This window comes from Mesoplodon densirostris, chromosome 7 (genome assembly GCF_025265405.1).
Source record: "Mesoplodon densirostris isolate mMesDen1 chromosome 7, mMesDen1 primary haplotype, whole genome shotgun sequence".
Classification (NCBI taxonomy): domain Eukaryota; kingdom Metazoa; phylum Chordata; class Mammalia; order Artiodactyla; family Ziphiidae; genus Mesoplodon; species Mesoplodon densirostris.
Genome location: NC_082667.1, coordinates 62,345,322 through 62,368,433, shown reverse-complemented (window position 1 = coordinate 62,368,433; position 23,112 = coordinate 62,345,322). Strand labels below are relative to the sequence as shown.

The 23,112-nt window shown below is 43.3% G+C and overlaps 1 protein-coding gene across 1 annotated transcript; it reads left to right on the top strand.

Moving 5' to 3' along the window:
* The first annotated feature begins 5,709 nt into the window (after positions 1-5,709).
* CAVIN3 (caveolae associated protein 3) lies at positions 5,710-7,496 on the top strand. The gene is made up of 2 exons (XM_060104801.1): positions 5,710-6,323; positions 6,892-7,496. Exons 1-2 carry the CDS (start codon positions 5,940-5,942, stop codon positions 7,273-7,275), a joined length of 768 nt encoding a protein of 255 aa, XP_059960784.1. The 5' UTR covers positions 5,710-5,939; the 3' UTR covers positions 7,276-7,496.
* The last annotated feature ends 15,616 nt before the right edge of the window (positions 7,497-23,112 follow it).

Genomic DNA, 23,112 nt, shown 5'->3' with positions numbered 1-23,112 from the left:
TCCAGCTGTATACAATTTTCTGTAAGTCACCACCAGTCCGGATTTGCTGCCCATGGCATCTCGGTCAAACCCGTCTTCAATGTCTCATTCTACCTCTCACTCCACGAGCCTGCCTATAAGAGGTAGGGCACACCAGTCCCTAATGATCTGCCCTGTCCTTTATTATGTGGGTGGTAAAATAAGTTCCAGGGTCAGAGGAATGCCATATTAGCTCAAGATAGAGGCCTTCGGGGGCTTTGATGGTGGCTTCTGAGTGATTTGCCAAGGAATGCAAGCTCAAATCCAGGCCAGGCCTCCCCGTGTCAGGGCCCACTGAATTCCTCAGATTACAGAAAGGGGTTCAATAGAGTCTATTCAGTCACTTCCAGGCTTTTTTCCTTTTGAATATTCCAGGACATTTTTGCAGGAGGAGCTCAACTCCCACACCCTGACAACTGGCTCCAGCAGCAATGACATATTCCACAGTTCTGGGCTTCTCGGCCTCATCTCAGGTGCAGGATGCTCTGATTCCATTCATGGAATATTGACTGATTTACTTGGTTGTTAAAAATGCTTTTTGTGGGCTTCCCTGGTGGCGCAGTGGTTGAGAGTCCGCCTGCCGATGCAGGGGACATGGGTTCGTGCCCCGGTCCGGGAAGATCCCACATGCTGCGAAGCGGCTGGGCCCGTGAGCCATGGCCGCTGATCCTGCACGTCCAGAGCTTGTGCTCCGCAAGGGAGAGGCCACAACAGTGAGAGGCCCGTGTACTGCAAAAAACAAAACAAAAAACTGCTTTTTGTGTCCCTAATCCTTCTGGTGGGTGTTCATATGTGTAATAATTTCCTAGGGCTGCTGTAACAAATTACCACAAATTTAGTGGCTTAAAACAACAGAAATATACTCCCTCACAGTTCTGGCGGGCAAAAGTACAAAATCAGTGTTGCTAGGGTCACGCACCCTCAGGAGATTCTGAGGGAGAATCTATTCCATGCCTCTCTCCTACCTTCTGGCGGCTGCTAGGTTTGGGGTTGCCCTCCAATTTCTGTCTCGATCTTCCCATGGCCTTCTTTTCTGTGTCTCTGTTTTCTCCTCTTCTTATAAGGGCTCTAGTCACTGGATTTAGGGCCCACCCCAAACCTAGGATGATCTCATTTCAATATCCTTAATTACATCTGCAAAGACCCTATTTCTAAATAATACATTCATAGGTACTGGGGTTAGGACTTGGACATACCTTTTTAGGGACACTACTCAACCTTCTAAAATATGAGATACAAAAAATAGTGGTTTGAGGGAATAATACGCCTGATTCTTGTCACAAAAGCCATCCCCAAACCTCTTGGCCATAATGTACAATTCCAGGATCTTCCGTCTATTTGGTTATTTTGATTTCTGGAGTTCGAACCGATTCTCACTTCCTGTTGCTCCAAACTTATAGCTCTTTTCACTGCCAGAGGCACAGAGCTCCCTCACTGTGTGGAATGGCCTTCCGCCTTCCGTAGGCAGGATGTCTGTGACAAAGGGTGGAAGGTAGTGCCTGTCCACGGAGGCTCGTAACCTGTTGAATGGGTGGTTCTGCTTGTGCTGCACGTTGTTACTTTTTTTTTTTTTTTTTTTTTTTTGCGGTACGCGGGCCTCTTACTGTTGTGGCGTCTCCCCTTGCAGAGCACAGGCTCCAGATGCGCAGGCTCAGCGGCCATGGCTCAGGGGCCCAGCCGCTCCGCGGCATGTGGGATCTTCCCAGACTGGGGCACAAACCTGCGTCCCCTGCATCAGAAGGCAGACTCTCAACCACTGCGCCACCAGGGAAGCCCAATTACTTTATATTTTAATTGAAGTATAGTTGATTTACAACATTGTGTTAGTTTCAGGTATACAGCAAAGCAATTCAGTTATATATATATATATTCAGATTATTTTCCATTATAGGTTATTATAAGATATTGAGTATAATTCCCTGTGCTATACAGTAATTACTTGTTGCTTATCAGATACAAACTACTATGCATGCTGCTACTTTTAATTCAAAGCTTAAGTCCTTGGAAGATGTCCCTGTTTGTCTGGCAGCTGAAAGTGAGGCTCAGGGTCAAGGGTGTTTCTTGTACAATTAATTCACACAGCCATTTCTCATCCTTTTTTAGATTTTTTTCCATTGCATAATCAAAGACTGTCAGGCTGCATTACTATGTGAGACAATGAACAAAACAATCCAGCAAGCTCTGGTGAATCTCTCCATTAGCATCTACTAGTAAGCCAGCAATTATCTTTCAAAAGCAGTATAATTCTCAGATGCTGGAAGCATTGCCTAAATGTTTCTGTTACATTTTTCCTTTTAGGTCCTACCATCTCTCCCCATCTCCCCAAATCGTCTTGGTGGGAGAGGCAGAAATCACACACAGACTTCAAGTCTCATCTTTCTTATGGGGCCCAAGGAGTAGGAGCTGACTTGTAACTTGGCCAGGGTCAATCACTGAGGTGCCTCTGAACCCTATTCAAAGTATGTGGCCTTTTGGATAACCCAAGATGTGGAGTGTATAAGAATTCCAAGGTGGAGCAAATTTGGACACTAAAGCCCAAACACTCCCATTAGTTGATGTTCTTTGTTGCAGTGGGAGATATCACACACGTTTCACTACCTGTCATGGGCTTAAGTACTACTACTCCAGGAGGCCCCCATCTGCTGCATCCCTCATGGCTGGTCCCCGGACCTGACTGAACATCCTCTTCCCCTCAGGTATGATGTTAAGAACTGCAGTGCCTCTGTCACTTTCGTTTCAGGGCATCTTTGCAAAATCATACAGTGGGGCACCTGACCACTGAGGAAAAGAAAGAAAACAAGGATGCTGAATGATATCATCTAACCTGATCTGTCTCTTTCAGAGGTTTCCTTGAGCTTCCTCTCACTTAAAGTAACCAGAGCAGATACAGGCAGAGGCAGGGGGCCACCGCTGAGTCCATCTTTGTTAGGCAGATATATTCCAGGCAGGTCCAGCCCTCAGGAAAGCTGTAGTGATTTCTTTTAAAATAAAGACAACTCTTCCTCATAGTATGTATGTTCTGGGAAGGGGACAGGCCAATGTATGAAAAGAAGCCTTGAGAAGCAGGGCGGGCAATACCTTTGTTTCAATTTTTTTAAAGAATTTTGTAGGGCCACGCTCCCTCCAAAGCTTCTAGGGGAGGATCCTTCCTTACCTCTTTCAGCTCCTGTACACTTCAGGCTTTCCTGGGCTTGTGGCAGCATGATTCCACTCTCTGTCTCCATTGTCACATGGTGTTCTCCCTGTGTGATTCTTTTCTTCTTGTAAGGTCACCGGTCATATAGGATTAAGGGCCCACCCTACTCCAGCATGATCTCATCTAACTTGTTTACATCTATGAAGATCCTATTTCCAAATAAGAACGTATTCACAGGTATCAAAGGTTAGGATTTTAACATATATTTTTGGGGTGACATGATAAACCCACACCAGTTGGTTTCCATTTTTCAAACCCATACCAAGGAGTTTGAGGGGGTGGGTCCCAGTCACATCCCTGATGGAGAAAATAAAATCTTTAAACAAGATCAGGTTGCACTGCCTTAGAGGGTATCATTCTGCATCTTTGCTCTCTTTTCTTTTTTCCATCCTTATTGGAAACTGTAATATGGCTTTTTCTTGGATACTTTGTGATCAAGGTCATACTACTATAATTTCCACCAATCTGGGCTTTTTTGACTCAGGGCATTCTTCTGGGTTGCCCCAAGTTATTTTTATGCAGCTCATGGGCTTCTATTTTCCAATATCTGCTCGTTTCTATGGCTTTTATAGTTCAAGTTTTGGGAAGATCAGTGGAATCATCTGTGGCTTTGTTGCTAAGTTTTAAGGTCATCCTTGTTCTGCATATTGAGAGAGGAATTCAGCAGGTCTTTGAAAAATATCTATCCATATAGTTCTTGTTTCCAAATGCTTTGGGCTTCTTTAGTACCAATTCTCAAGGCTAGTGATTCTTTCATAGGCTTCCTGTAGCAGATATTTTTGATTGACTATCTATCCTTAGCAGTACTCAGATTTTATGCATAGATAACCACTGTTCCGCCCAAACCACCCATGTGTACCTAGGCAAGCTGACCCCACCCTGCTCAAGAAGTGGGCCTACTTTGTCAAAAGGTAATTATCAGCTCTCTTGTCAGTGATGGGTTAAGGAGCTCACGCTTAAGCCCACCAATACAGAGCCATAGAATTTGATTCTGGCATGGCCATTGAATTCAGTGGAAGGCAACTGGAAAAATTCTTGGGGGCCTCTGGGAAATAAATGTTCTAAAATTTAAGATGGTCCCCTCTTTTCTCTTGATCTTGTGCAGAGATGTGAGGCCTGGAACTGCTGTAACCACCCTGTTCCCCATCTGGAAATGAAGCTGACAACTGTAGAGGGCATAGTTGAGAGAGCTGTGACTGACCCACACTTAAGCATCACTCTACCATGGTCTTTTTCAATTATGTTTGAATTGGATTTCCTGTGTTTAAGAACTGTTTAAATTGGGTTCTCTGTTCCTTTAGTTTGAAAGCATTTTACTGGCACATCCTGATGGGTCTCTCTGAGCAAATATAGACCCACTGGAGGAGATGGTGATTCCCATTAGGCTCCCAAGGGGCACAGGGGGTCAGGCTACATGAACTTGTATTTGTAGAATTTGGTCATTAACTTAGCATCACCAGATTTCTGGCAATAACTGCTTATCCTCTGCTGTACTTCTGTGTAAATCGGACCTCAGGTCTTTTCAGGCCCACGTAACTATCCCCTGGATGACAGTTTCTTCCATAGTCATCAAGTGGCCCTCAGAGATTGGGTGAGGAGAAGCAGAAGGAGAGACATCATCATGATCAATAGAGTGCTTGGATTTCTGTGCCTACCATCAGTTTACCAAGTACTGCTAGAAACAAGGAGTGGGGTTTTCCAAACTGATGACATAATGAATCCATGACCCACATCATTAACTGGATCCTCTATGTTCACTCTCTCCCCCTCCAGGCAGCAATTTTAAATCTTCTTCACTCTCAGTAGATATTCTCACCTATTTCCAAAGAAAATTTAAAAAACATCAGGTGGGAGCCACAACTAGCCTCCAGGAGAAAAAAGACATACCAGAACCTACTCTAACACTTTTAAAGGTTTCACAGGAAGAGGTGTCCTGCCTGCCCTCCAAGCTTGGGGTGCAGGACCTAGGTTCTGGCGGGCTTAAAGAAAGAGAGGGAAAGAACTAGAAGAAAGAAAACAGGGTAATGCTACGCAACAGTAGGAACTAGAGAAGCAGGAAATGAGGCCTGTGGCCAAACCCTGGTGATGACTATTAGGAAAATACCAGAGGATGCCTCCTTACTCCCTCCGCCCCTCCTCTGTCCACACTGCGGGGCCTGCTGGGTCCCAAAGCGAGGCCTCAGGCTTAAACAGTCTTTGGTTGCTGGCGGAACACCCAAGAACCTCTCAGTCTACAGCGCCCAGTGTGGGGCGTAAATGCAACCCTTTGAAGCATGGGAAGCCAGGGCAGAAGGCTGCGGAGGCCCTTTGGTTACCCCTTTGCTTTGCTAACATAGTTTGTCTGCCCACTCGATGCAAACAGCAAAATTTTCCATGGCTCGCCCTCTGCAGTGGGGAGAGTACTTTCCAGACAGAGGCACACCAGGGAATTGGAGTGGGGGAGGGAACTCACACTCAGAGCGAGAGAGTTTGCCGGGCGGGGTGGGGCGGATCCCGGGCCAACCTGCTTCCCCGCGGGTCTCCGGGGCGGGCGGCGGAAAGGGGGAGCGCTTCCGAAGGACCCCACCACCAACATCCCGCCCTCCGCCTTCCCTCCCGCCGCCCGGGAAGGCCAACTCCGCCTGCCTGAGTCACGGCCGGAGCTGGGGAGGAGCCGGGGAAGGCGGCTCCAGCCCAGGGCGCAGCCGGCGGCTTCAGGGAGAGCCAGGCAGGGCAGTCGGGGAGCATGGGGGAGAGCGCGCTGGAGCCGGGGCCTGTTCCCGGAGCGCCGGCTGGGGGCCCGGTGCACGCCGTCACGGTGGTGACCCTGCTGGAGAAGCTGGCCACCATGCTGGAGGCGCTGCGCGAGCGGCAGGGGGGCCTGGCTCAGAGGCAGGGCGGCCTGGCGGGCTCCGTGCGTCGCATCCAGAGCCGCCTGAGCGCGCTGAGTCGCAGCCACGACACCACGAGCAACGCGCTGGCGCAGTTGCTGGCCAAGGCGGAGCGCGTGGGCTCGCACGCCGATGCCGCCCAGGAGCGCGCCGTGCGCCGAGCCGCCCAGGTGCAGCGGCTGGAGGCCAACCACGGGCTGCTGGTGGCGCGCGGGAAGCTCCACGTTCTGCTCTTCAAGGTCAGTGACCTCAGGCGTCCCCTGATCGAGGCCTTTCCCGCGGGCCACCCCCTGGGGGCTCCCCCTCCCATCCGCCTACCACACCCACATTCCTGACCCTACCCTCCTCCCGTCTCGTGGAACCCACTTCCAGGCCCTCGCGCGCTTCCCACCACCGAGCCCCAGCCTTCCCTCACACCCCTGAACCCAGCCAATCAAAGCCCGCCCAGGCCACGCCCAGGCCACGTCCACAGCAGTTGCTCCAAGTCCCAGCCCATCCCCAGATGAAAAGAACGGTGGCGGAAGTGCATTCCGAGACAGTTCGCCCCCTCCTCCTGTTCTTGCCCCTGCGGCTACCATCCTGTCTCATGTCCCTCACCGGGTTCCACAAACTTCTGCAGTTCCCTGCCCTAGCTCTCCCCACCTCCCTCCAACCCACGCCCTCCTTTCCCACGCCTGCCTTTTCTTTCCCATCCGGGCTGCGGAGGCTAAGGGTGGGGTGGGTTCCCCTGGTGTCATTGAGGAGGGAGGCTCAGGCTGGTGCGGGGTACGGGGCTGCCAGGGCCAGTGCTGTGTCCATCACTTGCAGGAGGAGGCTGAAATCCCGGCCAAGGCCTTCCAGAAGGCGCCGGAGCCCTTAGGCCCGGCGGACCAGGCCGAACCTGGCGCACAGCAGCCAGAGGGCGAAGGTGGGGAGAGCTCAGATGAGGAGGAGCCCGCGCGGCGCGCCGGGTTGGTGTATAGCTTGCGAAGGGCCTTTTCGGGCCGGAAAGGGCCTGCAGCGCCAACCCCCACGCCTGTTAAGCCTCCTCGCCTTGGGCCTGGCCGGAGCACTGAGGGCCAGCCGGAAGCTCAGCCTGAGTCGGAGTCTAAGCAGGAGCCAGAACCTCCGCAGGATACCGAGGAAGATCCCGGGAGACCTGGGGCTGCCGAAGCAGCAGCGGCTGTGCTCCAAGTAGAGAGTGCGGCCTGATGGCTGGTGCTGCCTGCCTCTCCCGCGCCAATGCCTAGCCCCGAAATAAATCTTCCTCTCAGAATGCAGCGTTCCCGCCCAAATAAGGAGTGAATCCTGCATCCACAGCCCAGCGCTGGCCCTCCCTTCCTGGCTTCTTAAGCCCAGCACCCTGTGTCCTTTAAAAGAGCAGCCACCCACACCTGCTTACACTCACCGTCAATAAAAGTCATGGCACCTAATCCGGACTCCGTGTGAAGGGGTGGGGGGAAAGGCGATGTAAGGAATAAGACAGACGTTGGAACCTGGAGTGTGGCTTCCATTTCAAACAGATCATTGTGTGATTTCTCCAGTTTCCACTGAATCCTGGGCTCTCCCCCAGTGGCACATACACATATCTATCCCCCAGTGGCACATAGACATATCCTTCTGGCTACTTGCTCCTTTGGCACTTTCCTCCTCGAGACATACAATCATAATTTTTTCCCAGCATCTAGTACAGTCCCTTGCTGTAGGTGCTCAATAAATGTCAACTTGTGGTTTTTCCCTTAGTCTCTTCTTCCTCTACCACCTCTTAAAAGTTGGGTTTTCCGAGATTCTGTTCTTAGCCCTCTTCTCATTCTGAGTATTCTTCCATTAACTCCCACTGCTGAGGCTCTCCTATGGGCCACATACCCCCTAGACCACTGTCTTGAGGTGTATTTGAAAAGGAATCCAAACCCCAAATGCATCCAAAAGAAGCAGTGTGTCTTCTACCTTTTAATTAAGTTCAATTCAACAGCTATTTATTGAGCACTTACTATGTATCATTCAAAACTGCTCCTCCTCCTGTGTTTTCTTTACCGGTGAATGGCACCATCATCCATCCAGAAACCTGGGAGTCTTCACTGGCTCCTCCTCTCTCTCCTTCCCCTACCGCATGGAAACAGTTATCCTGCTGATAACTGATCTGTTCTCTTTTCTTAATACCCATTGCTGCTGCTCTATTTCAGCCTTCATCTTTCATCTGACCGTTATTTGAACTGCCAATCTGATCACATCACCTTCCTGATCCAGACCCTTCAGTAGTTCCCCATCACCTTCAGAATAAAGTCCAAGTTCTTGAATGTTACCTTCAAGGCCCTTCATGAGCTGGTACCTGCCCATTTTTGTAGCCTCACCTCTTGCCACTTCCCCTCATTCAACTACTGAATCACGATGAGCTGTGTGCTCCCACTCTCATCTCTACTGTCCTGCAAAAGTCAACAAGGTACCCCTGTTTTAGGGCCAGATGCTTCTCTTCCTTGCTCCCAAAGCACCACTTGCATGCTTCAGCGCTAACTGCACTAATGGTGATTGTTTGCCATTACTCTCCCGCCACCACCCCAGCTCCACTAGACTGTGGCTCCTTTGCAGTAGAGACTGTTTTATTCATTTCTGTATTTCCCATACCTAATACTATGCCTGGGGCACGGTAGGCCCTCGCGAGCATCACAGAAAAAAGGAGAAGTGGGAGGGGGTTGGCTCGGGATAGGAGTGTGGTCATCCACCCATTCCTTCAGTCATTGTTGTATAAAAATAGTTTGAGGGCTTCCCTGGTGGCGCAGTGGTTGGGAGTCCGCCTGCCGATGCAGCGGACGCGGGTTCGTGCCCCCGGTCCGGGAGGGTCCCGCGTGCCGTGGAGTGGCTGGGCCCGTGAGCCATGGCCGCTGAGCCTGCGCGTCCGGAGCCTGTGCTCCGCAGCGGGAGAGGCCGCGGCGGTGAGAGGCCTGCGTACCGCAAAAAACAAAACAAAACAAAACAAAAAACACAAAACTTTTGAGTACCTATCGTGTTCCATCCAGGCCCTATAGTAGCTCTCGTGAACACCAAGATGACAATCCCTTCTGAGGCACTCAAGGACCTCAGAGTGTAGGGAGATACAAATATATAATGACTGATATAAGTGCAGTGATAGTTATACATAGGTTATTTTGAGAGGAAAGGGGAAAGGGACACAACCTAACATGAAGGAGGAAAGGGAGGGGATGTTCTTGGAAAAGGTAAATAGAAGGATGGGAAACAGGAATGGTGAGGGGCAGTAGAGCTCAGTGGTTAATGATTTGGGTTCTTAGTTCCCTCAGCTATTCAAAGGGATGGTGATAGCCCCTACTGGGCTGATACGAGGATTAAGTGATGTTAAGTGCCTAGCACAGTACGTGGAACATAGTTTGTTTCAGGTATATCATCCATTTGTCCACTCATTTGACAAATATTTCCTGAATTCTGACGGTCTGCCAGGCACTATTTTAAGAGCTGGGGATACAGTGACACACAAGTATGACAAGATCCCTGCCTCCGTGGACTTAAATTCTAGTAAAGGGAAGACGGGCAATAAAGAGGTAAACTTATAAGCCAGATAAAAACAAGTAAATGTATGAACTAGAAGGGCCTTCTGGTTATGGGCTCTGAAGAAAAGAAAACACTAGGGATACAGATAATTACTGGGGAGGATGAGTGCTTTAAATGAGGATGTTGGAGACTTAAAGTGGGACCAGAGTTCAACAGTGACGTTTTAAATAAATTTCTATGGAGTCAATTAGAAGAGTCCAAGCCCCTACCTGCGACAATTGGTAGGAAGTCTGTTTCCAGTCACTTTAGGGCTCTTCCACTTCCTTAGATTGTGCAGTTATACCAGGGGGTTCACACCATCTCAGTGTCTCTCAGACTGTATTTCTCTGCTGCTATTGCTCCTTATGACCACACGATGCCGCTGTTGGGGTACCAGTGTCCTGGTTGGTGCCTCATCCTACAACCCAGAGGTTGGCCTGTCAAGCTCTGTGCCCTGAACCAGAGGTCTTTCCATGGAGCGTGGCTCTGCAGTAGCTCCATTTCCTCTGGAGAAAATCAGGGCTCCTCCTCCAGGCTTCCAAACCTTAGTGCACAGACCATTCAGCTTCCCAGCAGCCACTCATTTCAAGGTTTTGCCATCACTGAGGGGCTGGTCTGAACAGGCTCAGTTCTCTATCTCCAAAGAATAAATCCTTGTTCCATTTCAAATCCTTGGAAATCCAATTTCCCCCTTTCAACCCCCACACAAAATTGAGAGCTCAAATGCATGTTTCTCACATAAAATAGCTTGATAGCTCATTGGGAAGCACACGAAGGCTCAGAGATCCTGGACCCTGACTCCTAGGAATCCAAAGACTTGGCTAACTTTGGTGGGGGATGTTACTTTTTATTCCTTCCTGATGCTTCTACTGCAGCAAATAATAAAAATCAAGTTAAAACAAAAGTGACTTAATTTTTTAATAGTTCTCTTCGTGACATTGCATTCTTCATTGTCGCTGCTATCGTTATTATTACTATTACTATAAACTAAAGGGAATGGAGACAGTGACACAGAGATCCAACTTGTCATCCAGCATATGTGGCATTTAGGTGGCTGCTTTAACCAGGGGGGAGGCACATAATTTTGGATTACCAAAATTCAGAGACTCGTTCTCAGTTTTTAAGATCAGAAATGCAAATTTATTATGTGTTCCAGCATGATTAGGCTGAAAGGGATTAATCAGCAATAATCAAATTCAGAAAACACTGATTAACTTGAGTGCTGAATTCATTAATTTCCCTGAGAAGTCTAACTGGTAAGTGAACTAGAATAATCTAGCTAGCTAGTCAGAACATTTTCCATTCTGTAAGAAAGTCTACATGGGAAACTGAAGTAAGATCTTAAAGTATAAAGAAACAGAATAGGGCTTCCCTGGTGGCTCAGTGGTTAAGAGTCTGCCTGCTAATGCAGGGGACATGGGTTTGAGCCCTGGCCTGGGAAGATCCCACATGCCGCGGAGCAACTAAGCCTGTGCGCCACAACTACTAAGCCTGTGCGCCACAACTACTAAGCCTGTGCACCACAACTACTGAGTCTGCGCTCTAGAGCCCACGAGCCACAACTACTGAGCCCGCGTGCCACAGCTACTGAAGCACGTGGGCCTAGAGCCTGTGCTCTGCAACAAGAGAAGCCACCGCAGTGAGAAGCCCGTGCACCACAATGAAGAGTAATCCCCGCTCACCACAACTAGAGAAAGCCGCGCACAGCAATGAAGAACCAAAGCAGCAAAAAAAAAAAGGAATAGTGAAAACAGATGAAGGTAATGGGCAGGATTATCCAACCTGCCTGCTTTTTTTCTGCTGTGATATTCCTCCTGCATGGGTAAGACTACATTCCTGGTAGGAAGTGTCTTCCTCTGTTAAGTACTGGAGATCCTTTTGACTTCCCTTTACTGAGAGTTGAATCATATAACTTCAGCTTTGAAGAGAACTAGAAAGCCATTGAATCCACCTACATTTCCAACACTTAAACATCCTTTACCATTTTACAGCCTATCCTTAGCTGGCTTGTATTTGAAAAAGTCCAGTGACAAGGAACTCACTGCCTCTTAGGCAACTCTATTTTTAGACAAACTTAACTGATAGGAAACTTTATAAGATCACAATATGTCTTTATGGTTTCCCATATGTGGCAGTTGGCCTCACTTCTGCAACATCTGTACACCAAAATTCCTTTATTTTTATGATGTGCGTGTCCTTGGAGTCCAGCTCCAGCAGGGCACACAGGACTGACTTATATAGGATTTCTCCCACCATCTCTTCTTTAGGCTAAACACTGCTGCTTTTATTCAGTCATTCCTTGTGATATGTTCCTTCCAATCTTGGCCTTTCTTTGGTGAATTGTTTTAGTTCATTTGTATCCATGTTAAATAGAGAGGTGGCAAAGTACATGGAAAAAACATCGTCTTCACAGCTGAACTTTATTGCTGGTGAATGGGAATTCTCTTTTTTCAGGTCTGTCTGTTAGGAGGATTAAATAAGGTTTTTCATGTATTCATTCATTCACTTGATATTTGTTGTGCTAGGTGATGGGGATGGATGGTGTATTACACAGACAGGAGTGCTGCCCTCATGGAACTTATATTAAACTGGAACTTATATTAAGCTGGGAATTGTAATAAAGTTTGAAATAGGTGCTATAATGAGAGAAATATAAGGTCCTATAAGAGCCCCAGAAATGGGACCTTTTATCCAGTAGGGTGGCAGTAATTACAGAGGCGTCATTCCCTCTAACCTGATTTCCTCTTTTATTTTTTTTCTATCCTGTTGTATTATTTCTTATTATGTAAGTTTCTTAAGTGACTTTTTGGAATGACCTGATATATAATAAAAAATAGTCATCTGAGTATCTGATTGACACACTAAATTGAACACATCTAAAACTGTGCTCCTCTTTTCTCAAAAGTCATGATTCTCCTCCGTTAATCACCTTAGAAAGTGTTACAATCAAAGACCTGAATTTCACCACCCGCCGAAATCCCTGCGTCCAATGAGTCACCAAGTCCTGCATATTCTTTCTTAGTAATTCTTGTGAATTTTTCTCTCATAAATAACTAATAAATTTGGGTCCACTAGGAGGATTTGAGAAGAAACCCGTCTGGAAGGCAGAACAGAGAACCAGAGAGAAGTTGAATATTGCACTTTTCTCCTGGGCAAAATGGAGCTAATCATACTACCTACCATGGAGGTTTGTTGTGAGTTAAATGGGTGGATACATGTAAAAGGCTCAGAATTTTGCCAGACATATGGGAGCTTGACTTTCACTCTTGTTTTGTTATGGTCACTTGATCCCTAAATTCAGTCAATCCTGAAACCAGGTTTACCATGGACGTTTTCATTTATGTGAACTAATAAATATGCTTTTTGTTTAACCCTAGTTTTAGTTTTTTTGATGTATTTGATTTTCCCCTGCAGCTGAAAGATTCCTAATAGATACAGTCTCATTGGCGGTGAAACCAACATGAAGGGAGAGGGCGGCATCTTATCCTTGTATCCTCAGCACTTAGTGCAGGACCTGTCACAGAGTAGGTACTGAATATTTGGAGAATAAGCAAATTTATTCCATTGAGGTGCTAGGGACACAAGAACGAACAAGAACCTGCCCTCGAGGAGCTGGCTCACAGCTGACCCTTATTTGTTGTCCTTCATTAGAGCTCTGTTGCATCCTCCCAGGCAGACTAAGGCTTAGTAGAGACAGTACCTGGGGCCCACAATCCTTTCTGGGCCCATGACAATGCTTCAGTTTTTTTTAAATCAGAAGAAAAAAAAGAACTTTTAGGTAAAAGAAACATTTTAATATATGATGTTAATATATTCATTACACAACACAGTTGTAAAATGTAATTTAAAATGTGGTTACCAGAGGCAGGGGGGTGCGGGGCATGGAAATTGGATGAAGGTGGTCAAAAGGCACAAACTTCCAGTTATAAGTTAAATAAGTACTAGGGATGTAGTGTACAACATGATCAATATAATTGACACTGCTGTGTGTTATAGAAGAAAGTTCTTAAGAGAGTAAATCTTAAGAGGTCTCATCACAAAGAAAAAACTTTTTTTTCTATTTCTTTAACGTTGCATCTCTATGAGACGATGGATGTTCACTAAACTTATTGTGATAATCATCTCAGGATGTGTGCAAGTCAAATCATTATGCTAAACGTATACAGTGCTATGTGTTAATTATGTCTCAATAAAACTGGAAGAAAAAAATTTTTTAATGGAGGAAGGAGCTTGCCATCTGTCATTTAATTTTCTAGTTTCTTTCCTCCTTTTTTTTAGGGTAACTTTATTTAAGTTCTGTTCAATTTTTTTTTACATCTTTATTGGAGTATAATTGCTTTACAATGTTGTGTTAGTTTCTGCTGTACAACAAAGTGAGTCAGCTATACATATACATATATCCCCTCCCTCTTGAGCCTCCCTCCCACCTTCCCCATCACAGGAGCACAGAGTCGATCTCCTTGTGCTATACAGCAGTTCCCCACTAGCTATCTATTTTACACATGGTAGTGTATATCTGTCAATGCTACTCTCTCAATTCGTCCCGGCCTCCCCTTCCCCCCACAACCCATGTCCACAAGTCGGTTCTCTACGTCTGCATCTCTATTCCTACCCTGCCACTAGATTCATCAGTACCATTTTTCTAGATTCCATATATATGTGTTAATATATGGTATTTGTTTTTCTCTTTCTGACTTCACTCTGTATGACAGTCTCTAGGTCCATCCATGTCTCTACAAATGACTCAATTTTGTTCCTTTTTATGGCTGAGTAATATTCTACCGTATATATGTACAACATCTTCTTTATCCATTCACTAAGTTCAGTACCATCTTTAAAACTATTGCTTATCATTGAAAGAGGTGATTTCTTCTGGACTGTATTTGGAGGAGATTCACTGTATGGTAAATGAGCCAGGGCAATGATCCAGGCTAGCAGGAATTCTCCTTATGACAGAGTTTTCAGTGTGACTTTTTCTCTTTTCTTTAACAATTAAAAACGCAGAGTTTTCTCCTCCTCCCTGAAATTACTTGCTGCAGGATGGTGGTCTGTTTGATTTCTTGGTCAGCTCTGCAAGTTCTACTTGTGTAAGCATCAAACTCATTTCAAGGAAGCTCAGGCCTGCAGCCCATGGACTCTGTTCTCATTACTACAAACTAAATTATGTTTCTTCTGCACTTCTGGATGTGCCCATTCACTGTGTGTTGTGCCAGCTCTGTGCGTGTGTCTTTGTGATTTGCAGGTGTGATCATCCTTGCTTTGATCCTCATGGCTATTGGCAGCACTTCCTCTTTGTGGTTTGGGCTTTCAGATGTTTCCTAGTTTCATCAAAGATGCACAGAGTTTGCATTTATGTTTCTCTTTCCTACTTTAGCATTTTTTCCAAAATGATAAGATGAGGAGAAAAATACACAGTGCAAATATGGGGCATCATGTAACAAATATGCACCATTTCCCTCTCGCATGATAGTTTAAGAAACTTAAAATTTATTTTATAGAGTATAGATCCAAACAGGGTGTTCAAATCATCTGAATGTAATACAAATATCTCTGAAAATTAAAGAAAAATATAACCTCATCCAGGGAAACATTAAGGATCGTGAAGCCAGAGCATTTAGCTCCTCAGATGGCATTCTCATGCAACTAACAGAGAAGAGTAACTCATAGATAAAACGGGCAAATCCTTATTAATGGAGTTTTACCTTAAATTCTCCAGCTTTTACAATTTTGGGGGATTAAAGTATAAACAACTTTTCCTTAGAGTCATAACTTGATCCTGCTTACTTTTTCACACACACACACACACACACCCACACAAACATTTTAAAACATTTTAATATTTACCTTAGTTGAATTCCAGTTTCTAGGGAGACCTTTGGAGAACTCTCTATTGATGTCTATACACACATATATATCCATCTACATATGGATGAACACACACACACACACACATATATATATATATATACACACACACATATATTATATATATGTATACCTATATATACGTACACAAACATATACATATATTTCTACCTCAATGTTATATTTCATAAATTTCCAAAAAACAGTTAGGAATGTCAAGTTAGAACTAAATTAATATAACATTAAAATACAATCAAATCATACTAAAGTTATTAGAGGAAGAAATAAAATTACATTTCTGAAAACTTTAATGTGCAAGTTTGTGTAGAACAATATGTACAAATCCAGCTAATCTTCACAAAATCGCTCCTCAAAAGATATTTCCGTTATTATCTCATGCTATCATTTACATTTAGTTCTCCAAATATCAAGCCAGACATTATAGCTTTTTTGTTTAAAAGCAAATAGAGAACATTTAGAAAACATTATTCATAAGAAATTTAAGTCGTTTCAGCTTAAGTATAATAACTGACTCTTAGGGATTCCCTGGCGGTCCAGTGGTTAAGACTCAGCGCTTCCACTGCAGGGGACACAGGTTCGATCCCTGCTTGGGGAACTAAGATCCCACATGCCGCGCAGCGCGGCCAAGAAAAAAAAAAAAAAGAAATAACTGACTCTTTGCGTGGATTAAAACATGCCCTTTCCATACCCCCAAATGCATCTTCTGTAATAATTTTCTTGATTTTGGCAGAGATAAAACATATGGCCATCTTTAAGAATTAAGGCTCATAAATGACTTATTTTACCAATAAACATTTTTCTATTTTAATTAGCAACGTCAAATAAGGAAATACCCAAATTGAGAGCTAATACATCTTGCAGTTCTATTATATTATATACTTTTTCCACTATACTTTTGGATTTAAAACAAAACATTTAGAATAAAAGTTGCCAAACTTGGAATTGTACAAATTAATTCAAGAAAACTCATATAGGAATTTGACTGAAATGGGAGTTGTGATAGTTTCCCTCTCCTTTTTGATTCTGAAGCATCAGTTTCTAGGTAGAATTTTTGACTGGCTGAAAAGACCCCATCCATCCTTGTCTCTCCCTCTAGAATTTATATGTAGGAGAAATTTCTTTTTATTTTTTTAGGCCATGTTGTGCAGCATGTGGGATCTTAGTTTCCTGACCAGGGATCGAACCTGTGCCCCTTGCACTGGGAGCATGGAGTCTTAACCACTGGACCACCAGGGAAGTCCCATGTGGGAGAAACTTCTTGATAATTATTTGGGTATATTTTGTTTTAAGTATCATTATTTTTCTCCCTGATATGTTGCTTGATTCAGTTTATCAAGATCATACTTATCCCTGAAAGAGAAAATTCATGAAAAAACTATTCTGAAAAAAAGTCACAACTTTAGACATGACTTAACTTAGGATGGCATTTTACTTTCCTTGAATGGTGTCTATATTACTTCAGTGTACTTGAGAACTATAGTTCATTTTGGGATACACAAAGCCGATAGTAAAAAAATGTTTTCACAGGCAAATCACACATTTAACCAGAACTGATAATATTTACAATTTCTCAGCTTTTCACACATATAACTCACACATTCGTTCTGGTCAAAATGCACTCTTCAAGAAATAAGTTTCAAAAAGGAGTGTCTCATATTTATGAATGGAAATTTCATGTTCGCAACTATTTTCTTTAAAAAAATTTTTTTTAAGTCTTTAATTTGTTACGATGTTGCTTCTGTTTTTTTATGTTTTGGTTTTTTGGCTGCAAGGCATGTGGGATCTTAGCTCCCCGACCGGGGATCAAACCCGCACCCCCAGGCTTCCCTGGTGGCGCAGTGGTTGAGAGTCCGCCTGCCGATGCAGGGGACATGGGTTCGTGCCCCGGTCCGGGAAGATCCCACATGCCGCGGAGCGCCTGGGCCCATGAGCCATGGCCGCTGAGCCTGCGCGTCTAGAGCCTGTGCTCCGCAATGGGAGAGGCCACAACAGTGAGAGGCCCACATACCGCAAAAACAAAAAACAAAAAACAAAAAAAAAAAACCCGCACCCCCTGCATTGGAAGGCGAAGTCTTAACCACTGGACCGCCAGGGAAGTCCCTATTTTCAAACATTTCCTTAGAAGGCATCTTTTAGAGCAAACACATTTTGGAAATGTTGTCACATTTTTGCAAGATCAGAATACCCTTTCCTGCCCCCAACTCCTGGAAGACATTTCTTTCCTCCATGGACAGAAAGAATAAAAATATGCATTTCAAACAGAATAATTCAAAGCTAAAAGCATCAGTTTATAATTGGGCAGGTATAAGTGCTTACAACTTCAATATTTTAGTTTGTTTCCAGTTTCCACTGTCACCACTCCCACATCTATTGACTTCTGTTCAATTTCCTTTTGCTAAGTTAAGATTCTTCATTATTTTAGATCCTCTCTATTTTAAGTTGACACATTTTACATAGAGTAGGAATTATTATTTCTTTGAATTGATAGACTTTGCCTTTAAAATTTGCAGAACATTGTGTGGATCTCAGGTTGTTGATGTACCCAGGGATATGATAAGGGATCAGAGAATAGAGACAACATTAGCAAAAGGAAAAAAATCACAAATGGTATCCATTAGGGAAGTCCTTAACAGATCATGTCACCACCTGCAATATCATGGGAGAACAGGTTTTGGCACTGAGAACTTGCTGATCCCTAGATGATGGTATAGACTGAGCAGAGGCTATGGTGAAAACTGTGGCAGGCATGAGATACATTTGTGGAAGAGTGAAAAATGGTTCTCCTCTACCGAAGCATCCTCCTTTCTGCTCAGTAAGCAGGTGATAATATATTGAGCATACTAATTCAAAGGGCCCTTTATGTGTCTAGACAAAGAAGTCCACTATAATTGTTATTATTCAGTATTATTCTGGGAGTTCTACTTAATATAATAAAATGAGAAAAAATATAAAAATATCTGAAATATTGAATATGTAAATATATGAAAGGTGTCATTAATATTAACAGCAAATGTAGAACACTACGAATTGTGTAATTCCCTTAAAAGATATAAGTACTTGAAGTGTATAACATATATGCCATAGAAAACTATTGACTTTTTGGTAGCGGGATGGAAAAAGATACACTTATATTTTTTATATTCTATATTTCTCCAATTACTTGCACTTATAAATATGTATTAATTTTGTTAATAAAAAGGGAAAACTCTACCTAACTCAGAAGCCCTTAAGTGATAAGTAAAATAGCTCTCTCTTTCTTTCCTTTAAACATACATAAATATTTCACATAATCATTGTCAAAATAAAATTTTATATTTCTTAATCAAACTATATATATGTTTCATAGCAGAAGTATAAGCAGAAATCTTGAATTAAGAATTATGTAATTTTTTTCTTTGTATAAATTTTAGCCTTTTTTCTTTCCTTTTTTTCTTGTGACTATAGGCATATATATACATAGCCCAGGAAATTTTTGTTATAAAGAGTAGAACAATCAATGTAGGAGATATACACAAAGAAAAATATAACATCTACAATTATGAAATTTCATGCAGCTATCAAAAGTAAGATAATTTTAATTATATAAGAAAAATTTCAAATTATAATAGTTAAAAATATCAGAAAACTATACCATTTACACAGTAGGATCCCAGCTATGTTTTAAAATTAAAATGTGCATAAGAGGAAAAAGACTAGGCTAAAATGTTAACATTGATGAGAGGACAGGTCACACATTTTGTTCTTTAACCTTTTTTCTTAGCTTCCACATCAAGTAATTTTTGCAATGAGTACATATTACTTTTGTGAATAGAAAAAAGTAAATTAAAAAAATGTTAAACAGCAATACAATATAGTTTCAAGTAAATAAAACCTGTCAGAAATGAGACTGAAGCTTATGAGTGCAAAGTCGAGGTAGGAAGATTGAGGCAATTCTATGCTGACATGTGGAGACTTCAGAGAAGAGCTGAAGAGACTCAATTTAGTAAGAGTGCCTCATTTGATTTATAGGGAATGGTGCCTTGAGCCTGTAAATTTATTTTTCCAGCATCTAAATCAGGTACTTTCAGATTGTGCTGAGAAGCCAAAAAAAAAAAAAAAAAAAAGATAGACAATCTTTGGTAGGAGCTCAAGTGTCTGCAGGCGGCCCTTCCTCCCTCGACAGAGCTTTAATAATGGAGTACTCCTACATTCCAGCTGGGCAGGCTCAACTCCATCTCGTCAGCACATAGAGGAAAATGAAACTGCAGGTGTCCGAGTTACTCATAGGGACCTAAGCTAAATAAAGAGGTGACATGGTGGAGGTGGGTGGTGGGCGGTGATGGCATGAATCCTAAGAACTGGCTTTCAAAGCATAAGTTCTTATGTTGCATAGTGTCTACAAACCAGGGATATGACTGAACAGACAGAACGAAAAGACAGGAGTCTTCACTGGGGAAAAATAAGACAAGATGGCCTCATCCTACATAATCACCAACCTCTTGTATACTGTGTTTATTTTGGCCGTGCCACGCAGCTTGCGGGATCTTAGTTCCCCTGACCAGGGATTGAACCTGTGCTCCCTGCGGTGGAAGCTCGGAGTCCTAACCACTGGACAGCCAGGGAATTCCCTTGTATGCTGTATTTAAAGCAGCATCTCAGAAAGTAAGCTTGTCATCTTCCACCTCATTTCGTTTTGCCCCCTTACTTCTGTGAACTATATTTCCATTCTTAATGCTCAAATATTTTGTTTCCCCCCTTTCAATCATCTCCCATATGTACATTAGTTAACAAATCTTGAAGAAGCTAGCTATGCAACATTTCATAAATCTAGTCCCTCATTTCTGTTTTATTGCTATTATCCTCATTCAGAGTCTCATTGCCTCTGATTTGAACTCCTGAAATCATCTCTGAAATATCCCTATTCCAATCTACCTGATATACTCAGTCGGTTAAAACACTATTCTTGATTTTCTCAAAACCTCGTGACCTCCTCTTCCTCTTAGCCAAGGTAGCATTCTTGTATATTTGCTATAGTCTATTTGTGTAATTGTTCCATTCTCCACTACACTGTAAGCTCCTTGAGAGCAGGGATATATTGAATTTATCTTTCGGTCCTTCACAATACTACATGTTTATTTAGAATTCATAAAAATGCTTGGGGCCTTGGTATATAATTATTAACTTAGCTTCCCTCTCTTCCTACCCCGGTGCCAAGAAGCTCTTTCCAAAAACATGCTTTAGGTAAGAGAAATGGAACTGATATGTCCTCTCTGAACCATAAAACCTGCCTCCTGAGCACCTGTTCCGCCCCATATCACCAGTCAGTGACGGAAATACATTAATGCAAGTCCATTCAAAACAGATGGGGGTTATCATCCCCTTTTCATAACTGCCGGTTTGCTGGTAGGTGTCTGTGCCTCCACCTTTGTTGGGGATTGATGCCCATGATGTGTTTTCTACTAGGCACAAGTAGATGCAGCTTCTGCATTTTGAGAGACACCAGTTCTCAACTGCACACAACTCTGGGATGACTGCTGTTATATTGTCACCACCACACAGTTTCCTCTGCTTACTTTCCTGGGAGCTCTTTGTTCTGTCACTGGGAATCTCTTCTCCTCAAGCCCTCTTCTACCTTACCATTGCCAGTGCTCCAATATTCTGTTATACCTCCCTGCCCTTGCTCCAACCAGGGTAAGTTTTCCCAAAGAGGGAATCTTACTGCTCTCACTATGCTCCTGGAAGTGCAGATCTTTCAACTATTATTGTTTCAGAAGGAAGATACTGTGTTATAGGATTTCTCTTCTGTCCTACCAATAACTCAGTGCAACCTATCTCTCAAAGGAAGGGGTGGGATCTTGATCTTTTCTCCAGGTCAGTGGGTTGGGGGACTTAATAGAATGCTTCAAACAGACTCATGGTCTTTTGACTTTCAAGTATATTACCTAGACAGACTGTTAAATATACTAAACCTTATGATAGTGAAGGGGGAGGGTTGCTCCTCTAAGTGTTTGTTATTTAGCCACTAATACGGCCCTAGACTTCCAGGATATATAAGCAAGTGAGCATAAGGTATTTGGTTATGATCATGGCCTTCCCCACTTTTTTCCCTAAAGGACAGACACAATAAGACCCACTCGTTTGCCTAGGAGTTTTCAGGTTATACTAATAAGAGGGAATTGAATAGGAAAAGTGGAGCTCTGATCTAGATTTAAAAAAATGAACTTAAGGCTTATCTGAAGATGGCAGAAAACTGTAAGGCTAACAGAAACACCTGAAAACAGAAGACATGCTTCCAAAATAAGACAAGAAATCTCAATACCAACAGACAAAACTAAAAAAAGATAAAAAAATATTAAACAGTTTAACATCAGCAGCAAAGAGCAAAGCTATAGAAGCCAAACTGTAGAGAGAATTTCTGCAATGCTTTAGACTCTTAGCGGATGGGTTTCCCAGAACCCCTTAAAGGAGCAGCAATATAGATTTAGCTAGAGTTATGTCCTAATTTCCTGATTCCTGTCCCCTGGTCACAGTTGACTGGACAGGACAAAGCATTCCATCCAAACTAGTCAATCACAATCTTTTCTCTACACCAGTGGTTCTCAGCTGGAGATACTTCTGCCCCCAGGGGACATTTGGCAAAGTCTGGAGACATTTTTGAGTATCACGAGTGGCATCTAGTATGTAGAGCTCAGTGATCTTGCTAAACAGCTTACAAAGCACAGGACAGTGCCCCCAACAAGAATTAACTTGTCCAAAATGTTGATAGTGCTGAGGTTGCTGAACCCTCACAGGTGATGGATCCCTGCTGTGAACCTTACGCCCGCTGTTCCTTATTTGGATATCTACAATTAAGAAGTGGATGAAAAATATTCTCCTGGCATACGATGAAGGAAAAAGATGCAACATTAATTTAGGGTAACCCCTTTGCCTCACAAAAGACATTACATTAAAACAAAACAAAACAAAACCAGGAAAAAAACCCCCCAAAAAACCAAAAAATGCAGGTGTGTGTGGAAGTATTCTCATAGGGACTTGGGGGGAAATTTTGTTCTTTTTCTTTTCAGAAATACTAGCACCCATTACCAGGACACCTATTTGTGCCTTTGTTATAATGCAACAGGGTTTTTGGATGCGTCAACAGAAAGGCACCACAATCAAATAATAACAGTGCCACCAGCAGAGTGAAATAAAAACAAGCAAAACTATGTAAGATTATTTGCCAGAAGTGATTTTTAGGGCGAGATACAAAAGGGCGTCTTTATTTCTGTCCTGCCCCTAGGTTCTTCAGAACCTTTTTTTGTTTTTTTTTTTTAGATTCCATATATATGTGTTAGCATACGGTATTTGTTTTTCTCTTTCTGACGCACAGGGAGATCAGCTAGGAGCTTTGTGACCACCTAGAAGGGTGGGATAGGGAGGGTGGGAGGGAAACACAAGAGGGAGGGGATATGGGGATATATGTATATGTATAGCTGATTCACTTTGTTATACAGCAGAAACTAACACCCCATTGTAAAGCAATTATACTCCAATAAAGATGTTAAAAAAAAAGATACAAAAGGGCAAGTGTATGTCTATCTGTGTGCATTTTTCAGAGGTATTTAACAGTTATTTTTAAGTACTATTTTCTGATTGTGATTTAGA

Bases quoted from the DNA above. Each gene is read 5' to 3' on its own strand.
- CAVIN3 (XM_060104801.1), top strand. From the start codon at position 5,940: ATGGGGGAGAGCGCGCTGGAGCCGGGGCCTGTTCCCGGAGCGCCGGCT. The intron at 6,324-6,891 runs GTCAGTGACCTC...CATCACTTGCAG, and splicing joins TCCACGTTCTGCTCTTCAAG to GAGGAGGCTGAAATCCCGGC.